Source organism: Camellia sinensis, chromosome 7 (genome assembly GCF_055761805.1).
Source record: "Camellia sinensis isolate YWXY chromosome 7, ASM5576180v1, whole genome shotgun sequence".
Lineage (NCBI taxonomy): Eukaryota > Viridiplantae > Streptophyta > Magnoliopsida > Ericales > Theaceae > Camellia > Camellia sinensis.
The window spans coordinates 91,520,723-91,539,576 of record NC_138967.1 but is presented as its reverse complement, the minus strand read 5'-3'; the positions used below and the strand labels follow the sequence as shown (position 1 = coordinate 91,539,576).

Below are 18,854 nucleotides of genomic sequence, written 5' to 3'. Positions count from 1 at the left end.
CTTCAAAAGGTTTGATACCAAGGCGACTGTAAACGTGACGTTCCGCTTGCTGACCTACATATATATAAGGGAGAGGGGTGAGCAAGTGCCCAGTGAGTCACATCAGTATAAAGGTTTATATGAAAAAAGTCCAACAATTACAATCATACCTCCCATTTTCATGACAATATAAAAATATCAATACATGATTCGATAGTATTCAATCATTTCAATCCCTTTTTTGCAATAGCAATTAACAATCAATCAATTTATGTAGTACATCTAACAGAGTTTAATAAGCAATGTGCAGAAGCCAATAGGACCACTAGGGTCAATCCAATGGGACCATGATACGTTGTGCAAAATTTCAATGTGGATCTTTGTGACTTTTTATAACAAATTTTGTTCAGAGGTTTTATTAGACGATAAATTCACTTATTAGGACCTACACGTAAGTACCCCAAATCTCACTAGTTAGACATGTTGAGCACTTGATTTACAAAAGTGTGATTACTGGTGTCTCTTGCAACACACATGATTTGTCATCTGTTTGCAATAGAATTCTTAGGATTTTGGTAGACGAGTGCAATGTTCACTTAAGTTAGGACTTCTATATCTCTGTATAGGAGCCTTGACTTCAATGTTAGGGTTACCTTGCTGCATTGAAAGCTTAAGAGCATATAAAATTCCAATAGGGCTTTTTATAGTCTACAAATTTTCTCTCATTTTATGAGTGTTGTTTGGTTTGCATAATCGACTTAGTGGTCACATTTATTTTTATTTTTATTTTTCGACAAATAAGAGAAATAAATAAAAATAGAAATAAAAATTCTTATCATTTTTATATAATTTTATTTTTCGAGTGGTCAGAAATAAATTTTAAAAATATAAAATATTTTTTCATATTTGTTTTCATCAAATTATTTTTCTTTTTATTTTTAGTGACTTCCATTTTATTTTATTTTAAATATTTTAGGCAAATATTTTTTTTGAGATAGACCAAATCTAGATACACTTAAAAAATATAATATTTGTGAAGAAGAAAAACTTTAAAAAATTTACCAAATACAAAAAATAGGGCAAATTACCAACACTCCCTCAAGGTTTGACTAAAATACGGATTCTCCCCTGAGATTTGGGAAATATAAACCTCAGGGGGCGGGATGTTATTTTTCAAACTTCAGGGGAGAATCCGTATTTTAGTCAAACCTCAAGGGGGCGTTGGTAATTTGCCCCAAAATATATTTAAAAAAAAAAGAAAGCAAAAAAACAAAACAAAAAATTAATACATTTTTATATTTTGTTGTATTCAATGAATTTTTTTAAAAACAAATTATATACATTTTATATTTTTAAGTATATCAAGATTAAGTAGATCTAAAAAGTTTTAAAAAAATATTGATTAAATTTTTTTAAAAACAATTAAAAATACAAAAATACAAATTAAAACTTAAAAAACCATTTTTAAAAACTTCAAACCAAAGTGGGTTAACTTGGGAAAATTAGATTGATCACTTTTGAAGTTTAAATAAATGTAGAGTAAATTACCCTGATTTCTCGTGAGATTTAAAAAAAAAATATAATAAGTTTCACAATTTTGACATAATTATATTGAACTCCTTTGATATTTTAATTCGTATAACACTTAATCCTATTTTCATCAATTATTTATTAGTTACATGAATGAAAAAAAATGATATTATTATCTCTTTTACTTAAAAATGTATATTGTGCGTTGTTTATTTTTGTATTCTCAGACCATCTATATTAATTTTTGTTCATTTAATCTTATTAAAAAAGAGGTCAGTGTAATTATGTCAAAATTATGCAATTTACTATATTTTTTTCAAATCTTATGGGAGGTCAATATAATTTACACAAAATAAGCCCCACAAATTTAAAATAATTACTCTGACATCCCTCATAGTAAGGCTAAAATGACCAAAATTAATACAAATGGTGTGCAGATGCATAGATAGTTTAATCACTAATTTTTAATTTTGAGCGACAGTTTAAAAAATTTATCATAAAAAAACACCACTAATTATAAATTTTAGCCACAATTTATAAAAATCATGAAAATAAAGTCACTAATTGTCAATTTTTAACAACATAAGCAAAAAAATTATTACAAAAATTATTTTTTATGACAATTTTATTAAAACTTAATAAAAATTAAATCTAACTATTAAAATCTATTAATAATTTATTATTAATTTAACAGACTTAAAATATGATCCCAATCTTACCCAATATACAAAAATAAATTTCTCAAACCCTAACAAAATAAGCTGGGCTGCGCAGTTTGGGTGGGTCAATGGGCCAATCCCTACCTTTCCCATTCACTATTCCCTTTGCCCTTTCCCTTCTAATATTATATATATAGGCCTGATAGCAGTCTGTATGTTTAACAAATCACTTGGGAAAGAAGGTTGGAAGCATAGAGGTTTCACAAATATATATGTACACTTGGTATAATCCTTTTTCTCCATGAAAGGTCAGTTTTTTATTCTAACTTGTATGTTGGTTCTTCTTTTCTTCTTCTTCTTCTTCTTCTGATTTACAATATGATGTGCCCTTTGTTTACATTAATTTTCTTAATTTGAATTGTGGTTTTGCTTTTAGAATCGGATTGTTCGGTTTTCTTGTTAAGGACCTTCAGATCCGTAAGAATAGCTATATTAGCTTAGCTATTGATAGTTATGCGATTGTGATTGTGATTGAGATTGAGATTGTTCATCTTTTTATGAAACCCTACTACTAATTATTATGAAATTGTTTGGATTTATGGATTTGAAATCAAAATATGTTAAATTTAGATTTGTTATTTTTCTATATATGGATTTCAAGATTGAAATCTTTCAAAACAACAATGTCAAATTAGTTATTTGAAATATTTTGAGGATTCTAATAAAATACTTATCTTTCTCCTTCCCCTTTAGCTTTTCAATTTACCTTATAATAAATTGGTCATTCTAGAATTGAAGGTTTATTAGAATTAATGCAGAAAATTATCATCTAGTGTTAATTATTCCAAGAACCCCTCAAATATTAGCAATTTACCCTCTCATATATCAAACCAGACATTTGATCCCTTAAATTATAAAAATGTATCACCTTCCCCCCTCCGGACACCTGTCGGGGGTGTATTAGTACAATTTTCATAATTAAAGGGGTCAATATGTACGTGTTCATAGATAGCTTATATATATATTGCTTTCAGTTCTTCATCCGTAGCTGGCAGAGCTAACATGTTGTCCATGGCAATGAGGCCATCAACGTAGATTAGTGAACAAAGCAAGACTATGAGGATTTGTTTGAGACTTTGAGAATTTGTTTGTTGATGGAGATGAAATGAAATAAATGGGAAAAATAACCGGCATAACAGACTTTTGAGAATTACTAAATTTTTTCCAACTTCCTTGTAATCAAAAGTTGGCTTGCTGCCTTCATCCTAGTAGTCCCATGATTTAATCTCTTATTATATATATTTTTTTAAAGTTTAATTGTAACCAGAGTTTTTTTGTATTGTGTTTTAGGTATCCATTTGTTGGTGCATTGCAAAAATCAAAAACTTGCAAGTGGTTGAATCTTGTTCTGCCCTTTGGTTACTTTTGGAAATCAAACCAACAAAAAAAAAAGTAAAAATGAAGGGGGGAAGGAATACTAGTAATAGTTGTGGATTTACTACTTGTTCATTGCCTCAAGAAATGTTGGTGGACATTCTAACAAGACTACCAGCAAAGGTGGTAGTCCAATGCAAGTGCATCTCCAAGCATTGGCGCTCTTTGATTGAGGATCCCTCTTTTGTGGATTTACACCATACCCGTGCCCAATCTAGGCCCTACCTTGTTATCTCCTTAATCAACTGCTCGTTGACCAAGATACATTTTTTCTCAGCAGATTATGAAGAAGGACCGGCCCAGTACTTGCTCACTGATTTCCTCTCAGGACTTTATCATATTAAACAATCTGTCAATGGCTTAATATGCGGGTACCTTAGAAAGTCTAATTCCATTTTCATCGTGAATCCTACCACTCGACAATTTGTTACCCTTCCTCCAACACGTTTACTTACTTATGATGCTAATTCTACTCACGAACCAGATTTGTCATTTGGGTTTGATCCTTCTACTAAGCAATACAAAGTGTTGCTCACAACTTTTATACACATCAAGGGGGAGGGGGAGTGTTATGACTACTTAGATTACAAGTGTGAAATTTTCACTTTGGGGACACATTCATGGAGAGAGATTGATTGTCTTTCTGTTCCTTGGCACTATGAATTTGGTGGGGGTGGTTGTTGTGTTAATGGAGTCATACACTGGAGAAATAGGAGTTATTATATACCGAAACCTTCTCCTCCTATGAGTGCAGATGTCATAGTAACATTTGAACTGAAAAATGAGAGATTTCAAATGATTCCACTACCTAGGGGACCTTCACGCATGCATCGTCTACGAGAACTCGGTGGCCATTTGGTAGCATGTGATGAATACACAGAACATGGTTGGGAGGAGCTTTGGATTTTGCAGGACTATGAGAATTGGATTTGGGTCAAAGAGATAATGATGCCTACTCTTGATTGGGGTCGAGAGGGAGATCCTTATATTGTCGGCGCAATTCAGACAGGTGAAATACTTCCACAACCTTCACGGATACATGACCTCTGGAATATTTACTATTATGATAGCAATAGGAAATCTTTTAGAAAGATTAAGATCACAGGACTTCCTGATTCAGAGTTCCCCGGCAAGCGCGGTAGGAATGCCTTACATGTCACTCATTATGTCGAAAATCTATTTTCCTTGAGTGATATTTGAAATTTGATTGAATTCCTTTGTTCCTAATTTGTTAGGGAAGGTCAGTGTAATTTATACCAAAAATATATATGTAGTATTCACATGGCCATTTCCAGTCATTTATGGCATATTCAAAGCAAACACTTATTTGCTCAAGCTTTTTATTTTTATTTTTATTTTTATCATTTTTCAGCTTTTACTGCTGGATTTAAAAAATATAGGTAAATTTCACTTCACCTGCATGTGGTTTTGCCGATGTGTTAATTACCTCTCATTTAGAAATAACCACATAATTTTCTTGTGGTTTATAAGCTAAAGTGCATCGCTAAACATTTTGTTCAATTTAATAGTAAATGTAAAATACGTGCTAGACACGAAAGGGTTATATGTGTATTTTCAATTATTATTTTTTAGATGGGAATTCATTTTCAAATTTTAATAGGGTAAATTGCAAATGAAATAAAATATAGGAGCTTAAATTGTATTTTGCCTCCCAAACAAATGACAAAAATATCTATAATTTAAAGGTATTTTAATCTTTTTTGTTAAATCATTAATGTCTAACCATTCATTTTAGTCGACAAGTCATAAGGGGGTTGATGTGATTATTTCCAAGTGAAGGGAGTAATCTGCACATGAATCAAATTACAAAAGTTAAATTGAAATATGTTCTAAAAAAATATGAAACTAACTTTGAGTAATTTGTCAAAAATATTTTTACATATTTTCGTATCTAATTATGATACTAAATATAATCATGATGCAGGCATTGGGTAGGTTTATTTTTAATTATTTTTAAATTTTGTTTTTTTTATTATTTAATTTATTTATTTTTTAATTTAATTTTATAATCATATAGTAGCGTTCCTAATACACAAATATTGTTTCAGCAAGAACATATTTTATACTTTACCTCCTTGAACACTCAATATCAATTTATCTCCTCAACTAAAAAATGTTAAATTTTTTTCACCTTAAACTCTTAATTTGTATATCAATGAAACATTTTGTTAAAGACTTGTTTCTTAGGGTTGCTCCAATGATGCATCATTTTTTTTTAATTAAATTTGAGTAAAAACTCTCTTTAATATCGCTTGCTTCAACGAAAAATTTTGACTTTTCATCAAATCACCGATTGACCTGGCAGACAACCGACCGATCGACCAGTTAATGCAAAAAATAGAAAATAAAAACAAGTTTTGCATCTTTGTGTGTTTATTATCTTCTTCTTATTTAATAATTTCACATTCGGTTTGTTTGTATGTTCAATTTAATTGACAAGTCTTGCATCTTTGTGTGCTTATTACGCACATTGATTCACTCACTGATTTTTTGTTATTTTATTGATTCTCTCTCGCTCTCTCTCTCTCTCTCCCCAACTATGTACACAAACATATACATCTTTGTTTGTTTCACAAGGTCACACACATACACGTACATACATACTCTTCTTTATATTTATAATGCAGAAAGCTAAATGATGATGAAGAAAACAGAGCAACTACTGTGTTGCCGAAGTCTTTTGGAGTTAATTTCGCATTCACTCAGAAAATGGTTTGAACAACCAAATATACGAAGTGAATCACCACCAGGAAAAAAACGCATTTCTACCCAAACACACCTCAATCAGTGTCCGGAGCCCATCTCAATTTAGGCTCAAAGTTAGTCAAAAGTCATGGTTACACAAATTATTTTTCCAACACTCTGTGTTATCTATTTTTGTGGGAATTGTTCAAGGAAGGGGATGACCGGGGGACATCCAGCTGGACATCCGGACCCCGGTCGTCCAGCGGGGCCATCTTCAAAGATCATGCATAGTAAAATGGTGAAAGGAGCCCATATCTTTAGTTTAGTGAAATATTTGTTATTTTCTCAATTTAATACATGTTTGATGAAACCATTGGAGCAAAACAAAAAAAAAAAGACTTTTTTCACCAAATTTGAATTTGATGATGAATTTGGTGCTGCGTTGGAGATGGCCTTAGATAGATGAAAAATTGGCATGTGATTTGTACATAACATCTCAAATGAAATACTTAAAATGATTTTATCAGTTTATTTGGTTTATTTTTTAAAAATCATTTTGGAGTTGTTTAAGTTTTTTATTTTATTTTAATTTTTAATCATTGGTGAATTTTTTTTCATATTTAATTTAATTTGTTTTAGGGCACTTAGTATATAAATCTAATTTTAAATTTTCTTTACCCAGAAGTTCATACTCTAAAATATTTTACAAAATGACCAAACTACCCATATATATATATATATATATATTATTTCCAAACCCTAACGGATCATCAAATTGATCACCAAAATTTAAATTTGATGAAAAATGACAGTTTTTATCTCCCCAACGGTTTCACCAAAATGATATCAAATTGAGAACGGGCCAAAACTTTCACCAAACTGAGGATGGATTGCACCTTTCAGCAATTTACTGTGCGTAGCCGTTGAGTGTGAACCCACCGGACCTTCGGCCGGATCTCCTCCCGGATGACTACCTCAAGGCATAATTTGTAAAAATTTTACATTGACCGATCGACCACAATCGGCCACCTCTGCATCTTTTTTTTTGCCCTGCCTTTTTTGCCAATGCTCGTGGGTGGCCTCTGGCTAATCTCCTTCCTCTTCTCTCCCTTGTGATTTTCCTATCTTTTCTCTACCTGCATAATTCCTAGATCTTCCAAACAATCAAGCTCTTGTTTTCTAAATCACAACCCTTTCATTTTTTTCCATTAATTTAAGCTCTTGACCTTAAACCAATCTGGGTCTTCTTTAGATTTTCGCTTATCACCCCAAAGAAGGAATACATGAAAAAAAAAATTCATAGGTATTGTTCTTGAAAGAAAAAAAAAATTGTGCTCTTTTGCAAACATTTTCTTTTTCTTTTGAAAAATATTCAAAATCATCCAAAGTTTTTGGAGATTTCTTTCACAGACACTTCTCCTTTATTTAATCTAATCCTTTATGGAAAGAAAGTCATGTCCGTAACCCCCAATTGCAATTTCATTCCCTTATTTTTAGCCCTTATATATATATATATATATATATATTATTCTTTTTTCCTTTATTCAAATCCCATAAAATTTAAAATTTGTAGAATGACCTGACATATATTTTCTTAAATTTTAGCTTAATTCCATTGTCCTTTCGCTTATTTCGCTTTGCTGCTCTTCTATGACATTTTGCTACGATACTATTTGGGTCGCGAGCTCGGGAGAGATGAATTTCGGATCACATATCTAGCCACTAATGTGGAAACAGGTGAAAAATTCGCTTGCAAATCCATATCCAAGAGTAAGCTGAGAACTGCTGTGGACATGGAGAATGTGAGCAGAGAGGTTGAGATGATGAAGCTCTTGTTGTTCCTCTTTCCGGTCGACTGGCCAGTCATCCCCTGGGCGTCTAGTGTGTTTTGATAAAAGCTACAGTACTCACCATTGGAGTGGCTGATATCAGATTGAGAAATTTGACTTTTCTTTTATTCAGATTTGATGAAATTTTTGATGAACCATTGGAGATGCTCTAACCGAACCATTTTTTGTCTCTCTCTGTCGTCTCTCTCTCACCGCTCCCTCCTACATCAATCTCCTCAATGGCGATCTCTCTCTCTCTCTCCCCTTCATCGTCGTCTGTCCATCGAGCACATCACAATAGCTGTCGCCTCCTCCAACCTTCATCATTTCTCTCCGGCGGGGGTATTGCCTCTGGTGTTCATCGTCCTCGATTCGACTCAGGTAGAAGTCGATGAGGCGACTTTGCGGCGGCGAACGCGATCATCGATGCGTGAATCGCAGATTTGTAGGTATTTGGAGTCAGATCTGGTTGTTCCGGCGAGATCTCTCTACCATCTTCACCGCCGATGGCTTCCCGAGCTGCAGTGTGTCCCCAATCTAACTTCGTCGATCCTCGTATTCCGGCGTCGCACAACTCTAATCTACATATAGAGTTCGTCATCGTCAATCAACCCACGATCTAATCATGCCATGTCACCCCTCCTCTCGTCAAGTCATCACTTTTTCTTCTCGCCAGAACAACCCGAGCTTCTGGTACCATCTTCCAAGAAAAAGAAGGTACATACTATATTTTCCCATCAAACAATCAACCTTTGTTTGGTTGTCGAGAAAATTTTAGAGAATGAAACATGGGGGGACGTTATTAGAGTCTTTTAGTGTGCGCCCCTTCTCATTTTTCCTACTGTTTACTAGCAACCAAACCGATTCTTAGAATTTGAGCTATGAAGGGTAGTGTGTGATTGTATTAAGTAGAATTAATTTGGGTTGAATTTGTTTTGATGATATTCTTATTTTCATTTTATTTGTTTATCCTCTATTAATAACAATTTTCAGAAATTTTTCATCTTCATCCTCAACTTCGCAGATCTGGAGTTTTTTACATTGAATTTTACTTCTGGTTCTTGGATTTTCTAGAGAAAGTGTAGATTTTCCCGAGCTTGTTTTCTCCAATTTTTTTCATGCGTCTAGAGAAATCTCCTTGCAACAACCTAAAAAGTGCAAAATTTTGCAAGAAAATTTTATATCAATTTTTTTTTTGTATTTTCTAGTTTGTAATTTGTGTTCTCATCGTTCGTCCCTTTCATATATAGTCCTGACAAATTCTGTACTATTGTTTTTTAATAATTAATTATTTTATTGAATTTGTGTTGGAGTTAGTGATTGAATGGAAAGTGGTGCTCATGGTGGTGGTCGGAGACGACAGTCCGTGGTGGAGTCGCCAAAGACGAATCTTGTCTTTGAAAGCCTTCCATGTTTTTTTTTTTGGGTGAATAAAAGCCTTCCATGTTTTCTTGCTTTCGTTGCTGCAGCTGGGATCGTCTCTGTTCAATTTTTTTTTTTTTTTTAGAAGCTCAGATCTGGTAAAGGCTTAATTGAACAGATAGTTAGAAAATGGGTTTTGGGTATTTGATTTTTTGTAGCTTCATTTTGTACAGATAACTAGTCATCTGTGTGTGTACAGATAACCATCCGGATCCTCCTCTATCTTTCTTTCTGGTGGGTTTGGATATGCCTTGTTTCTTTGGGTATAGATAATCTAAATTTTTTTAACATTTGCTATGTTTTTACCTTTCTTTTAGATAATATAATTTTTATTAACATTTGCTCTGTTTTTACCTTTCTTTTGGGTATAGATAATATAATTTTTATTAACATGTGCTCTGTTTTTACTTTTCTTTTCTTTTGGATTATTTAATTTCTGTCAATAATTGAACATAGGAGTAATGTAAATTGTTTTGGATATGTTAGAATCATTTGACATCCTAATAATGACAAGCACATAATAAAAATCTACCGAAAATTTTGACTTCGAATCAACATACTTGTTTTGCTCCAACCGGTTGGTTGCAATTATGTTTTGTTTTGATTCTATTCTCTCTCTCTCTCTCTCTCTCTCTCTATATATATATATATATATATATCAAAAATGTTTTGGAGTTCTAATTTGCGAGTTCTAATAGAACTAATGTGTATGTGGAGCCCATCTGATGTGATTTTTTTTTTTCCCACCTCACTAGAGCTCAATTAGAGCTCTAGCTTTAAAGGGAAGCAGCATTGTTGATATATATATATATAATCATATTATAAAAGCTCCAAAACAGATGATGAGAGAAGGGAAAGTGAAGAAATTGCCCGGGTATAGTTGGGTAGACATCAGTAATAAAACCCATGTTTTTGGTGCTGAGGATTTGTCTCACCCAAAAAAGAAAGAAATTTAGGAGAAACTTGATAGTCTTCTTGATCAGATCAAGAGAGCTGGAAATGTTGCTTTCACAAATTATATCCCACTGGACGTGGACAATAATACAAAGGAGAAGGTTCATCATCATCACAGTGAAAGGATAGCTATTGCATTTGCACTAATAAGCCAGTTGGGAAGCCTGAAGAAAAATTTGTGCATATGTGTGGACTGCCATTCTGCAATCAAGTTTATGTCCAAGGTTGTTGGGAGAGAGATAATTGTTAGGGACAATAATAGATTTCACCATTTCAAGGATGGGTTGTGTTCTTGTGGGGATTATTGGTAAGATTTTGAAGGCTTTCGAAGGTTGGTGGAGAACACAATGCTTAGAATCATAAAGCTAATCACTGCGATGGAGGTCTTTGAAATCTCTGAACTTTTTGTTCATGCGCTTCTATAATTTGGTACTTTTTGGCAACAAGTAAGCTCAAATGATGAGCCAGATTACTGGGAGGATTTTTTATTTTTTATTTTTTTGCAGCCAATAAATCAAAGGGCTAATAAGATCAACGGCTAACAAAAAGAACTCCAAAACCCCATGCATGGCCATTAAGCTTGACCTCGAGAAAGCTTTTGATAGAATGGAATGGAACTTCAGAAAGGACACCCTTTCATTTTTTGCCCCCCCTCCCCCTCCCCCTCCCCCCAGCCTTGGATTAAATGAATCCTCTCCGGTGTAACCACTTCCAATCTATCACTCCTCATCAATGGAGATGTCACTAACCCTTTTGCCCTTTATAGAGCTATTAGACAGGTCACAAAAGAATAAAAGGCATCAAAGCTTGCTTTACAGAAGATATGTTGAAGTAAGAACATTTTGGCAATGTCAAAATCTTATTTTGGCATGCTAGGGGACCCCAAATGGTATACATGTAGTTTTTTGTTTTTATTTCTTCATAGAACGTCAAATAGAAATATTATTTTTGGGCCCCATAAAATAATTTTTCAATCTTAACGGTTGCCTGACATCTCCTATAACTAGAGTTCCAATAATAACAGGAACTTACGCGTAGGTCCTAATATGTGGACTTATTGTTCAATAGATTTTATGAGAATTAATGATATTTTTCATCAATTACTATTAAAAAACATTACTAATTATTAATTTCAGCTACAATTTGAAAATTTTGCCACAAAAAATATCACTGATTATATGTTTTAACAACAATTTTAAAAAATATCACAAAAAAACATTATTAATTTTTAATTTTCAGCTACAGTTTGAAAATTCGTCACAGAAAAACGTCACTAATTATAAGTTTTAGCTACAACTTATAAAAATCGTGACAAAAAAAGTCATTAATCGTCAATTTTTAGCAACATATGCAAAAAAAATTGTTACAAAAAATTATTTTTAATGACGATTTTACTATGACTTATTTTCAATAGGGCGTGATGAGAATTAAGTTCAACTATTAGGACCTATTGGCAGTTTATCCAATAATAAATTTCTCATGACTTTGAGCAAAGCATCATTGAAATTGATTCTACTACTAGACTTGTTTTTTGAAATCCTCACTAGAGATCATGATCCAATATTACATTTTTGGCATAGGCAAAATAGGTTTCAGCAACCCATGTTTGCCACTTGGAATAAAAAAGGTGAAATTTATCTGTTCATATATAGCAGCCTTCATACATATTAGTTGTAACAACCAATGTCTTGAAAAATACGATACCAATGTGTTGAAGAACAGATTTTTCCTTACTTAGGCCTCGTTTGGCAAGAGGCTATTTTAGCCAATTAGCCAAAAAGTTACTAAATTAGCCAAAAAGCCAACAATCCATACCAAAAAGTCAAAGATTCTCTTTTCTTTCTACTTTTTACACATCTTTTCGTAATTAGCCAAAAAGTCATCCCAAACATACAAGTTTTTTTTACCTACCTTTTTAGCCAAATAGCCAAAAAGTTACTAAATTAGCCTGTTCCCAAACGAGGCCTTATGATGTGTCAGGCACTTGTTAACAATGCAGAAACCTCCTAGTCTACCTGCTTGTATTTCCTTCTAATGTGCATTAGACATTTATTTATGTCCTAAATGATAATTCCTTTCATCATTCTCTCTGATGTATGATACAGTGAACATTTTGTGAATCTTTTTCTAAACATGCTAATGAAAAGATAGTCAGGTGTGATATGTTTGGCGTTAAGAGGACTGAGGGCAAGTGAACGCTCAAATAAGGAGTTGAGGCAATAAGAATTGTATTCTTATAGTAGTAGTGAGGATTACATGCTGGCCCAAGTAATTGTGAGTAAGCTTCATAGAGTTTTTGGAATATTTTATACTTTAGTTCATTAATGTTTCTGTTTCTTTAAGTTTTCTTGTTATTGATGCAATTTTTTATACTGATTGGTCAAAATATAGAATTTGTTGGGAAAAAAATAATTTTTTGGTGACTTTAATGAGAAGTTAAAGTAGGTATCAACCATTGGTTGAGGTGGGATTAAATGAGTTTAAATTCTTTGTAACAAGGTCTTTACCCCCATAAAAAGAATTACTAAAAACCATTAAGAATTGAATGACAAATTGTCTTATAAAGTTGATCTCATGAATGAGGTATTGGGAATTGTGTATAACTACCAATCCCACATTGATTATAGAGGAAATCTTTTATGGGTATTTAAACCTCAAGATTTTGATAGGCATGAGCCCTTTGGGGCTTCCAAATTTTCCGAAGCACCGTACCTCCAGCACCCACGATAAGGCGGCTAATCTGTTTTAAAGAGACTGTGGTACCACACAAGCTTTGGTTTGATTCCTCGTCTTTCAATAGATTATGTGATATATATTTCTGTTTCATGTTCTACAATGTAATTTATCAAATATGGATTTATTTGATGTTCTATAATTTAATTTATCAAATATAAATTTATTTGTTTTGTTTAATCACGCAATTTGTACAACAAGCTTAAAATAGATTATATGTATTTACCATAAAATTGAACAATTAGATTCATCTAGTATTTACCAATAAGATTAATTGGTTTTGGTTTATGTGACTAAATAGCATGTTGTGTCTAGATCACTGTTTCAATATGATAAGGGAATTCATCTTTAATTTTAATAAATCACACTACTTGTATCTATTAACAGGAAAAAAATGTTTTTGTATTGGTTATGTGTCATAGCAAATTTCTACAAGATTAATGGCCACTGTTTGAATTCATGATTTAATCGCATGCCTCTGCATACATTCCTACCATTATGTTAGAATCTTTGAATAATAAAAGCTCACTGTTTCGTGGTTGGACTATATTACTACTATTGCATGATTAGAATTACAATAATAAATAAACAAAGAAACATATATACATGCCTAGATACTCACTGTTTTGTACATTGTTTCGTTGCCCATTATTTTTTTATGATTGTAAATTATGCAATGTTATGATTTTAATTGTTCAGTTCATTTGAATACTTTATTTCTAGATCTAATAACATAATTTCCGTGATTATGCAATTTTTGGCGTGTAAATTATCTTATAGATTTTAATTTTCTTACATGATTTAATTTCTTATGTGCATGTTAATTGCTAAAATTATTTACGTGGTTATTGCTTTGTAACAATTTCACATAATTCCTACCTATTAAATTTTAATTTAAGATTTTGGAGTTATAAAGGCTTTGTAACTTGTCTATATTTATTTGCATGTTTTCTAGAACATTTGCATGATTTTAATTGCTGGAGTTAATTTGCATGCTTATTGTGAATTAAATTCATATGAAACTCTTGCCTAGTAATTTAATTTAATTATTTAGGAGTTATAAGGCTTTGTAACTTGTATAGTATTTTAATTCATTATCTAATTTTGCTATTCAATATACTACTAGAGAGTTGAAATAACTTTATTGCTTTACATTTTTTTCCAAGTATTTGCTTTGTATTTTGTAGTGGTTTTCTGCGAACTTACTTTACAAGAATACCTATGCGCAAGGGAATGGAAAAAGAAAATACATATCCAAATGAATAAAATTTGGGATTGCAATAAAATTTGACCTACTAACCTTTTTGATTGAACAGAAATGCCTAAGCGAGGAAAGGAGTTTAGACAAATAACAATCCTATTTGGATTGGTTTATGTTTGCAGTAATGTTTTGCTTGATTTTTAATTTGGTTCATTTACCAATTTGTAGAAGCAAGTTTTATTTGCTTATATTGTTGTAACAATTTTTTGCATTGCTTATAATTTGGTTAGCAATTTTTAAATTGCTTGTGAGTCTGGACTTTGGTTTGTTTTAACCTAGTTCATCCCTTGAAAAACTTAATTCTAAAAATTGTTTCCCATGAATTAGGAGCCAATATGCTCTTGAAAGTTGTCAAAAGGTTAGCTGGGTTTTAAGTGAGACCAATGTGACCCCTCCAATCTTTCAAGGAACATTCCTGACCATGTTCGATTCTAGGTTAAGTGATGAGATTAGTTTTGAATTAAATTTCCAACTATGGGATTTTTTAGTGTTAAGTTTAATTTCTGGAAACACAAAAAGTGAAATTCTATTGTATTTTTCAATAATGGCAACTCTCACTGATGTTGCTGCTAATGTTGGTGGGGATCAGAACCCAGGGGCAACTGGCTTGCCAACCCCTACTGTTGTGACCTCTGTGGTCAACATTGTTGTTGCTCCTGCTGTTCGTGGAGGGCCTCTCAATCGCCATGAGTGCTTGGAGAAGTTCACGGGAGTGAATTTCAAGAGGTAGCAGCAAAAGATGTTGTTCTACCTAACAACTCTAAGCCTTGCGAGGTTTTTGAGTGAAGATCCACCAACTGTGGAAGAATAAGCAAGACAAAAAAAAGCTCATGGATCTAGATGCTTAGAAGCAATCAGACTTCCTTTGCCGAAACTATGTTCTGAATGGCTTGGCAGATTCACTTTTCAACGTGTTTTATGCCAAGAAGTCAGCAAAGAAGCTGTGATTTTGGACAAGAAGTACAAGACCGAGGATGTTAGGGCAAAGAAATTTGTCATTGGTCAGTTCCTGGACTTCAAAATGGTGGACCCAAAAACGGTCATCAGTCAAGTCCAAGAGTTCCAAGTAATTCTGCACGAGATTCATGCAGAGGGAATGTTCTTGAGTGAATCATTCCAGGAAGCTGTGCTGATTGAGAAGCTGCCTAACGGTTGGAAAGACTTCAAGAACTACTTGAAGCACAAATGAAAGGAAATGACAGTCGAAGAGCTCATTGTCAGGCTCCATATTGAGGAAGATAACAAGAAGAAAAGGGAGAGCACCTCCACTGTAAAAGCAAACATGGTTGAGCATGGCTAGTCCTCGGGGGTGAGGAAAAAGCCAGCAACAAGCAAAAGCTCAAAGCAGGGGGCAAGAGGCGGTGTCTCCAAAAGGCCGGTCTACAAGCCACAAGAACTATAGTGATCCCGGGTTTACCCTTGTTGTACAGTGATCCGGACATGTGTCCGTGGATGTTGGTAGTTGTTTATTATTTTGTTTACATCCTTTTTACTTCATAATTGAGTTATAGGATGTGTTGGGCAGGTTTGTTACAGGTTGGTTGAGTTTAGAAACCAAAACTAGTTGCCCAGGTTTTGGCCTGTACGCTCGAGCGGGGATTTTGGCGCTCGAGCGGAGATTACACCCATTTAGTATTTTCCTGTGCAGCATTGTACGCTCGAGCGTGGTATTGGCCGCTCGAGCGGGGTTGTTTGAGTGCCGCTCGAGCGTAGAGTTGGAAGCTCGAGCAGAGGCCTGGTTCTGTATAAATACTGGGAGAGTGCATCCGGCGCTCGAGCGTAAGTTTGGACGCTCGAGCGGGAGTCTGTGAGTGACGCTCGAGCGGGGTGTTTTACGCTCGAGCGGGAGACTGGGTTTAAGTCCCGAAATTTGTGACTTTTCAATCACTTTTTCACTTTCTCTTCTCTCTCCTACTTTTCCAAAAACGCCATTGTTGAGCTTCTCACTTTAGATACTACCTTCTCTCTAGGTTTTGATCTAGTAGGAGTGATTTGCTCATCTTTGGCCTTTACAAAAAAGTTGTTGATCGTCGAGGGCTTCATTTTAATCTAAAAATCTTGGGTTTTGGAGCACGTTGGGTTTTGTCGTCTTCTCTCTTGGAACTCCGAATTTGAGGTAGGGATATCCTACTCCTCTCTATGGATTTTGTCTTTAAATTTTAGTATTTTGAGATGTTGGGGTTGGTTTGGTAATTTTGTGAGAGTTTGGGGCTTTTGTGTAATTTTACAAAAGTTGGAGTTTTATTTATAATAAACCTAGATGCATGTTTGGCATAGAGAAATGGAATAAATGTTGTATCATTGTTGAAAATGGAACCTTAAGGGTTGTAATGTTAATTATGAAAATGACATAATTGCATTGTTGATTAATTGGGATAATTAATTGTGAGAAATAGGGTTATGAAATGGAAATGTTGAGATTGGGAATGTATGGGAAAAAGGGTGTAGTTGTATTATTTATCACTCACCGAATTGAAATGTGATTTAATATCCATTTGTGCATTTATTTTCTGTTTAGAAATAACTGTTTTGGGCTATCGGTGGAGGATAGTCGTGATTGTTGTAGACAATGCATGATGTTTAGGCAAACTAAAACTAATCGATTGAATGTGTCATAGAATATGACGGTGGATTGAATACATTAAATTTATGTATTGATTGATTGTATATAGAACCCTCGTGTTTATATACATTGTGTGTAGAGGAGGAGATGGGGGATGTACTCCGCGGTTTAGGGGAAGATGGGGGATGTACCTCTAAACCGGATAGTGTTGGGAGGAGATAGGGGATGAACTCTGTAGACACAGCTCATATGCTTGTCTAGAGAAATGAAGATAGAGCTCATATGCTTATCTTTGAGAAGTGTAGATATAGCTCATATGCTTGTCTAGAGAAGTGAAGATAGGGCTAACATGCTTATCTTTGTGAAATGTGGATGTAGCTTATATGCTTATCTGAGAATGTGGATATTGTTGATATACATATCTGTTGAGAATGTGGTTAGTGCTTATATGCCTATCCGTTGAAAAAGGGAAAATGAAAGGAAACTTGGACTCATAAGTCGTATGACATAAATATGTGATTTATGTGATTGTATCAGTGTTGGCCATCTATCAATTGCTAATATTTTAGTCATTGTTCATGGTTGGTTTAGTGTATTTCTACTGGGCTGTGGCTCACCCTATATGGGAATATCATTTTCAGGTACAGGAAGCATGCCACCTCCAAGGACATAGCTTGGGAGGCTAGAGGCGGACATAGTGTAGTTGTTTTACTTTTGATGTATTACATGTAACTTAAAGCCAAGGGCTTAATGTGTAAACGAGTTAGTACTCTTTTGTTGTAACCAAGTGTTAACTTGGAAAGCTGTAAGCCCGTAGGGCATTTTGTTTTGATGTTAACATGTAATACTTATGTAATGGAACTCAAAGGAATAAAGGAATGTGGTTAGTTTATATGTAAATGCATGTCTTATCTGATGGGTTTAATGTTATTATTTTGAGGGCATTACAACTTGGTATCAGAGTGTACCGGGTTCGAATACTTTGGGTACGTGGGAAGTGATTAGTATCACAATGGGTTTGTCTCGCTTGATAGAGACTTAGATGTAGTGTCACATGCTATGTGTTTAATTGATAACATGCTTATGTGTTTATTTGGGTATGGGATTTAATTTCTAGGATGTTGATTGGATCCTTGGGTTTCTGGGAGTCTTGTTGGAAAAGCACTTGATCAATGCTATTTCTAACCGGAACTCTAGTAACGCCTCGGGACTATCATTATCCGGAAATGAAATTCGTAAGTGCTTATGTGTTTGTGTGCTTACGTGGAGTGAATTACAGTTGTCCATGCATTAGGACGTGAGTGTTTAGTTTCGGCACATTTGTGAATGTGCTAACGTTCTGTGTTACCTTTATTAGGATGTCAGGACGAGGAAGAGGTGCTAGGCGTGGTAGACCTGCGAGGCAGGAAGTACCGTTACAGGGTGAGATTCCGGCAGTGCAGGAGGGAGTTGGGCAGGCCAATGTGGCCGAGCCAGTAGGTCAGCAGGCTATGGGTGCCTTGGCCAGAGAGATAGCAGGAGCTTTGGGTATTCTTAGAGCTGGGAATCAGGCAGCTGAGGCAGGGCCTTCTTTCTTGAAGAGGGAGTTCTTCCGGTCTAACCCGGATGAGTTTGTTGGGGATCCGAAGGAGCCACTGAAGGCTGATGAGTGGCTAGAGCAAATGAGTAAGACGTTCGAGATGCTTGGCATCGAGGACGGAGCACTGAAAGTGACCTTGGCATCCTTTCAACTGAAGGGAGATGCGGGTCAATGATGGAAGTATGAGAAGGCTCGTGTTGGTGGT

The 18,854-nt window shown here is 34.3% G+C and overlaps 1 protein-coding gene across 1 annotated transcript; it reads left to right on the top strand.

Moving 5' to 3' along the window:
• Window positions 1-2,388: 2,388 nt before the first annotated feature.
• On the top strand, window positions 2,389-4,949 carry LOC145794706 (putative F-box protein At1g32420). The gene is made up of 2 exons (XM_082877097.1): window positions 2,389-2,476; window positions 3,519-4,949. Exon 2 carries the CDS (start codon window positions 3,627-3,629, stop codon window positions 4,800-4,802), a length of 1,176 nt encoding a protein of 391 aa, XP_082733223.1. The 5' UTR covers window positions 2,389-2,476; window positions 3,519-3,626; the 3' UTR covers window positions 4,803-4,949.
• The last annotated feature ends 13,905 nt before the right edge of the window (window positions 4,950-18,854 follow it).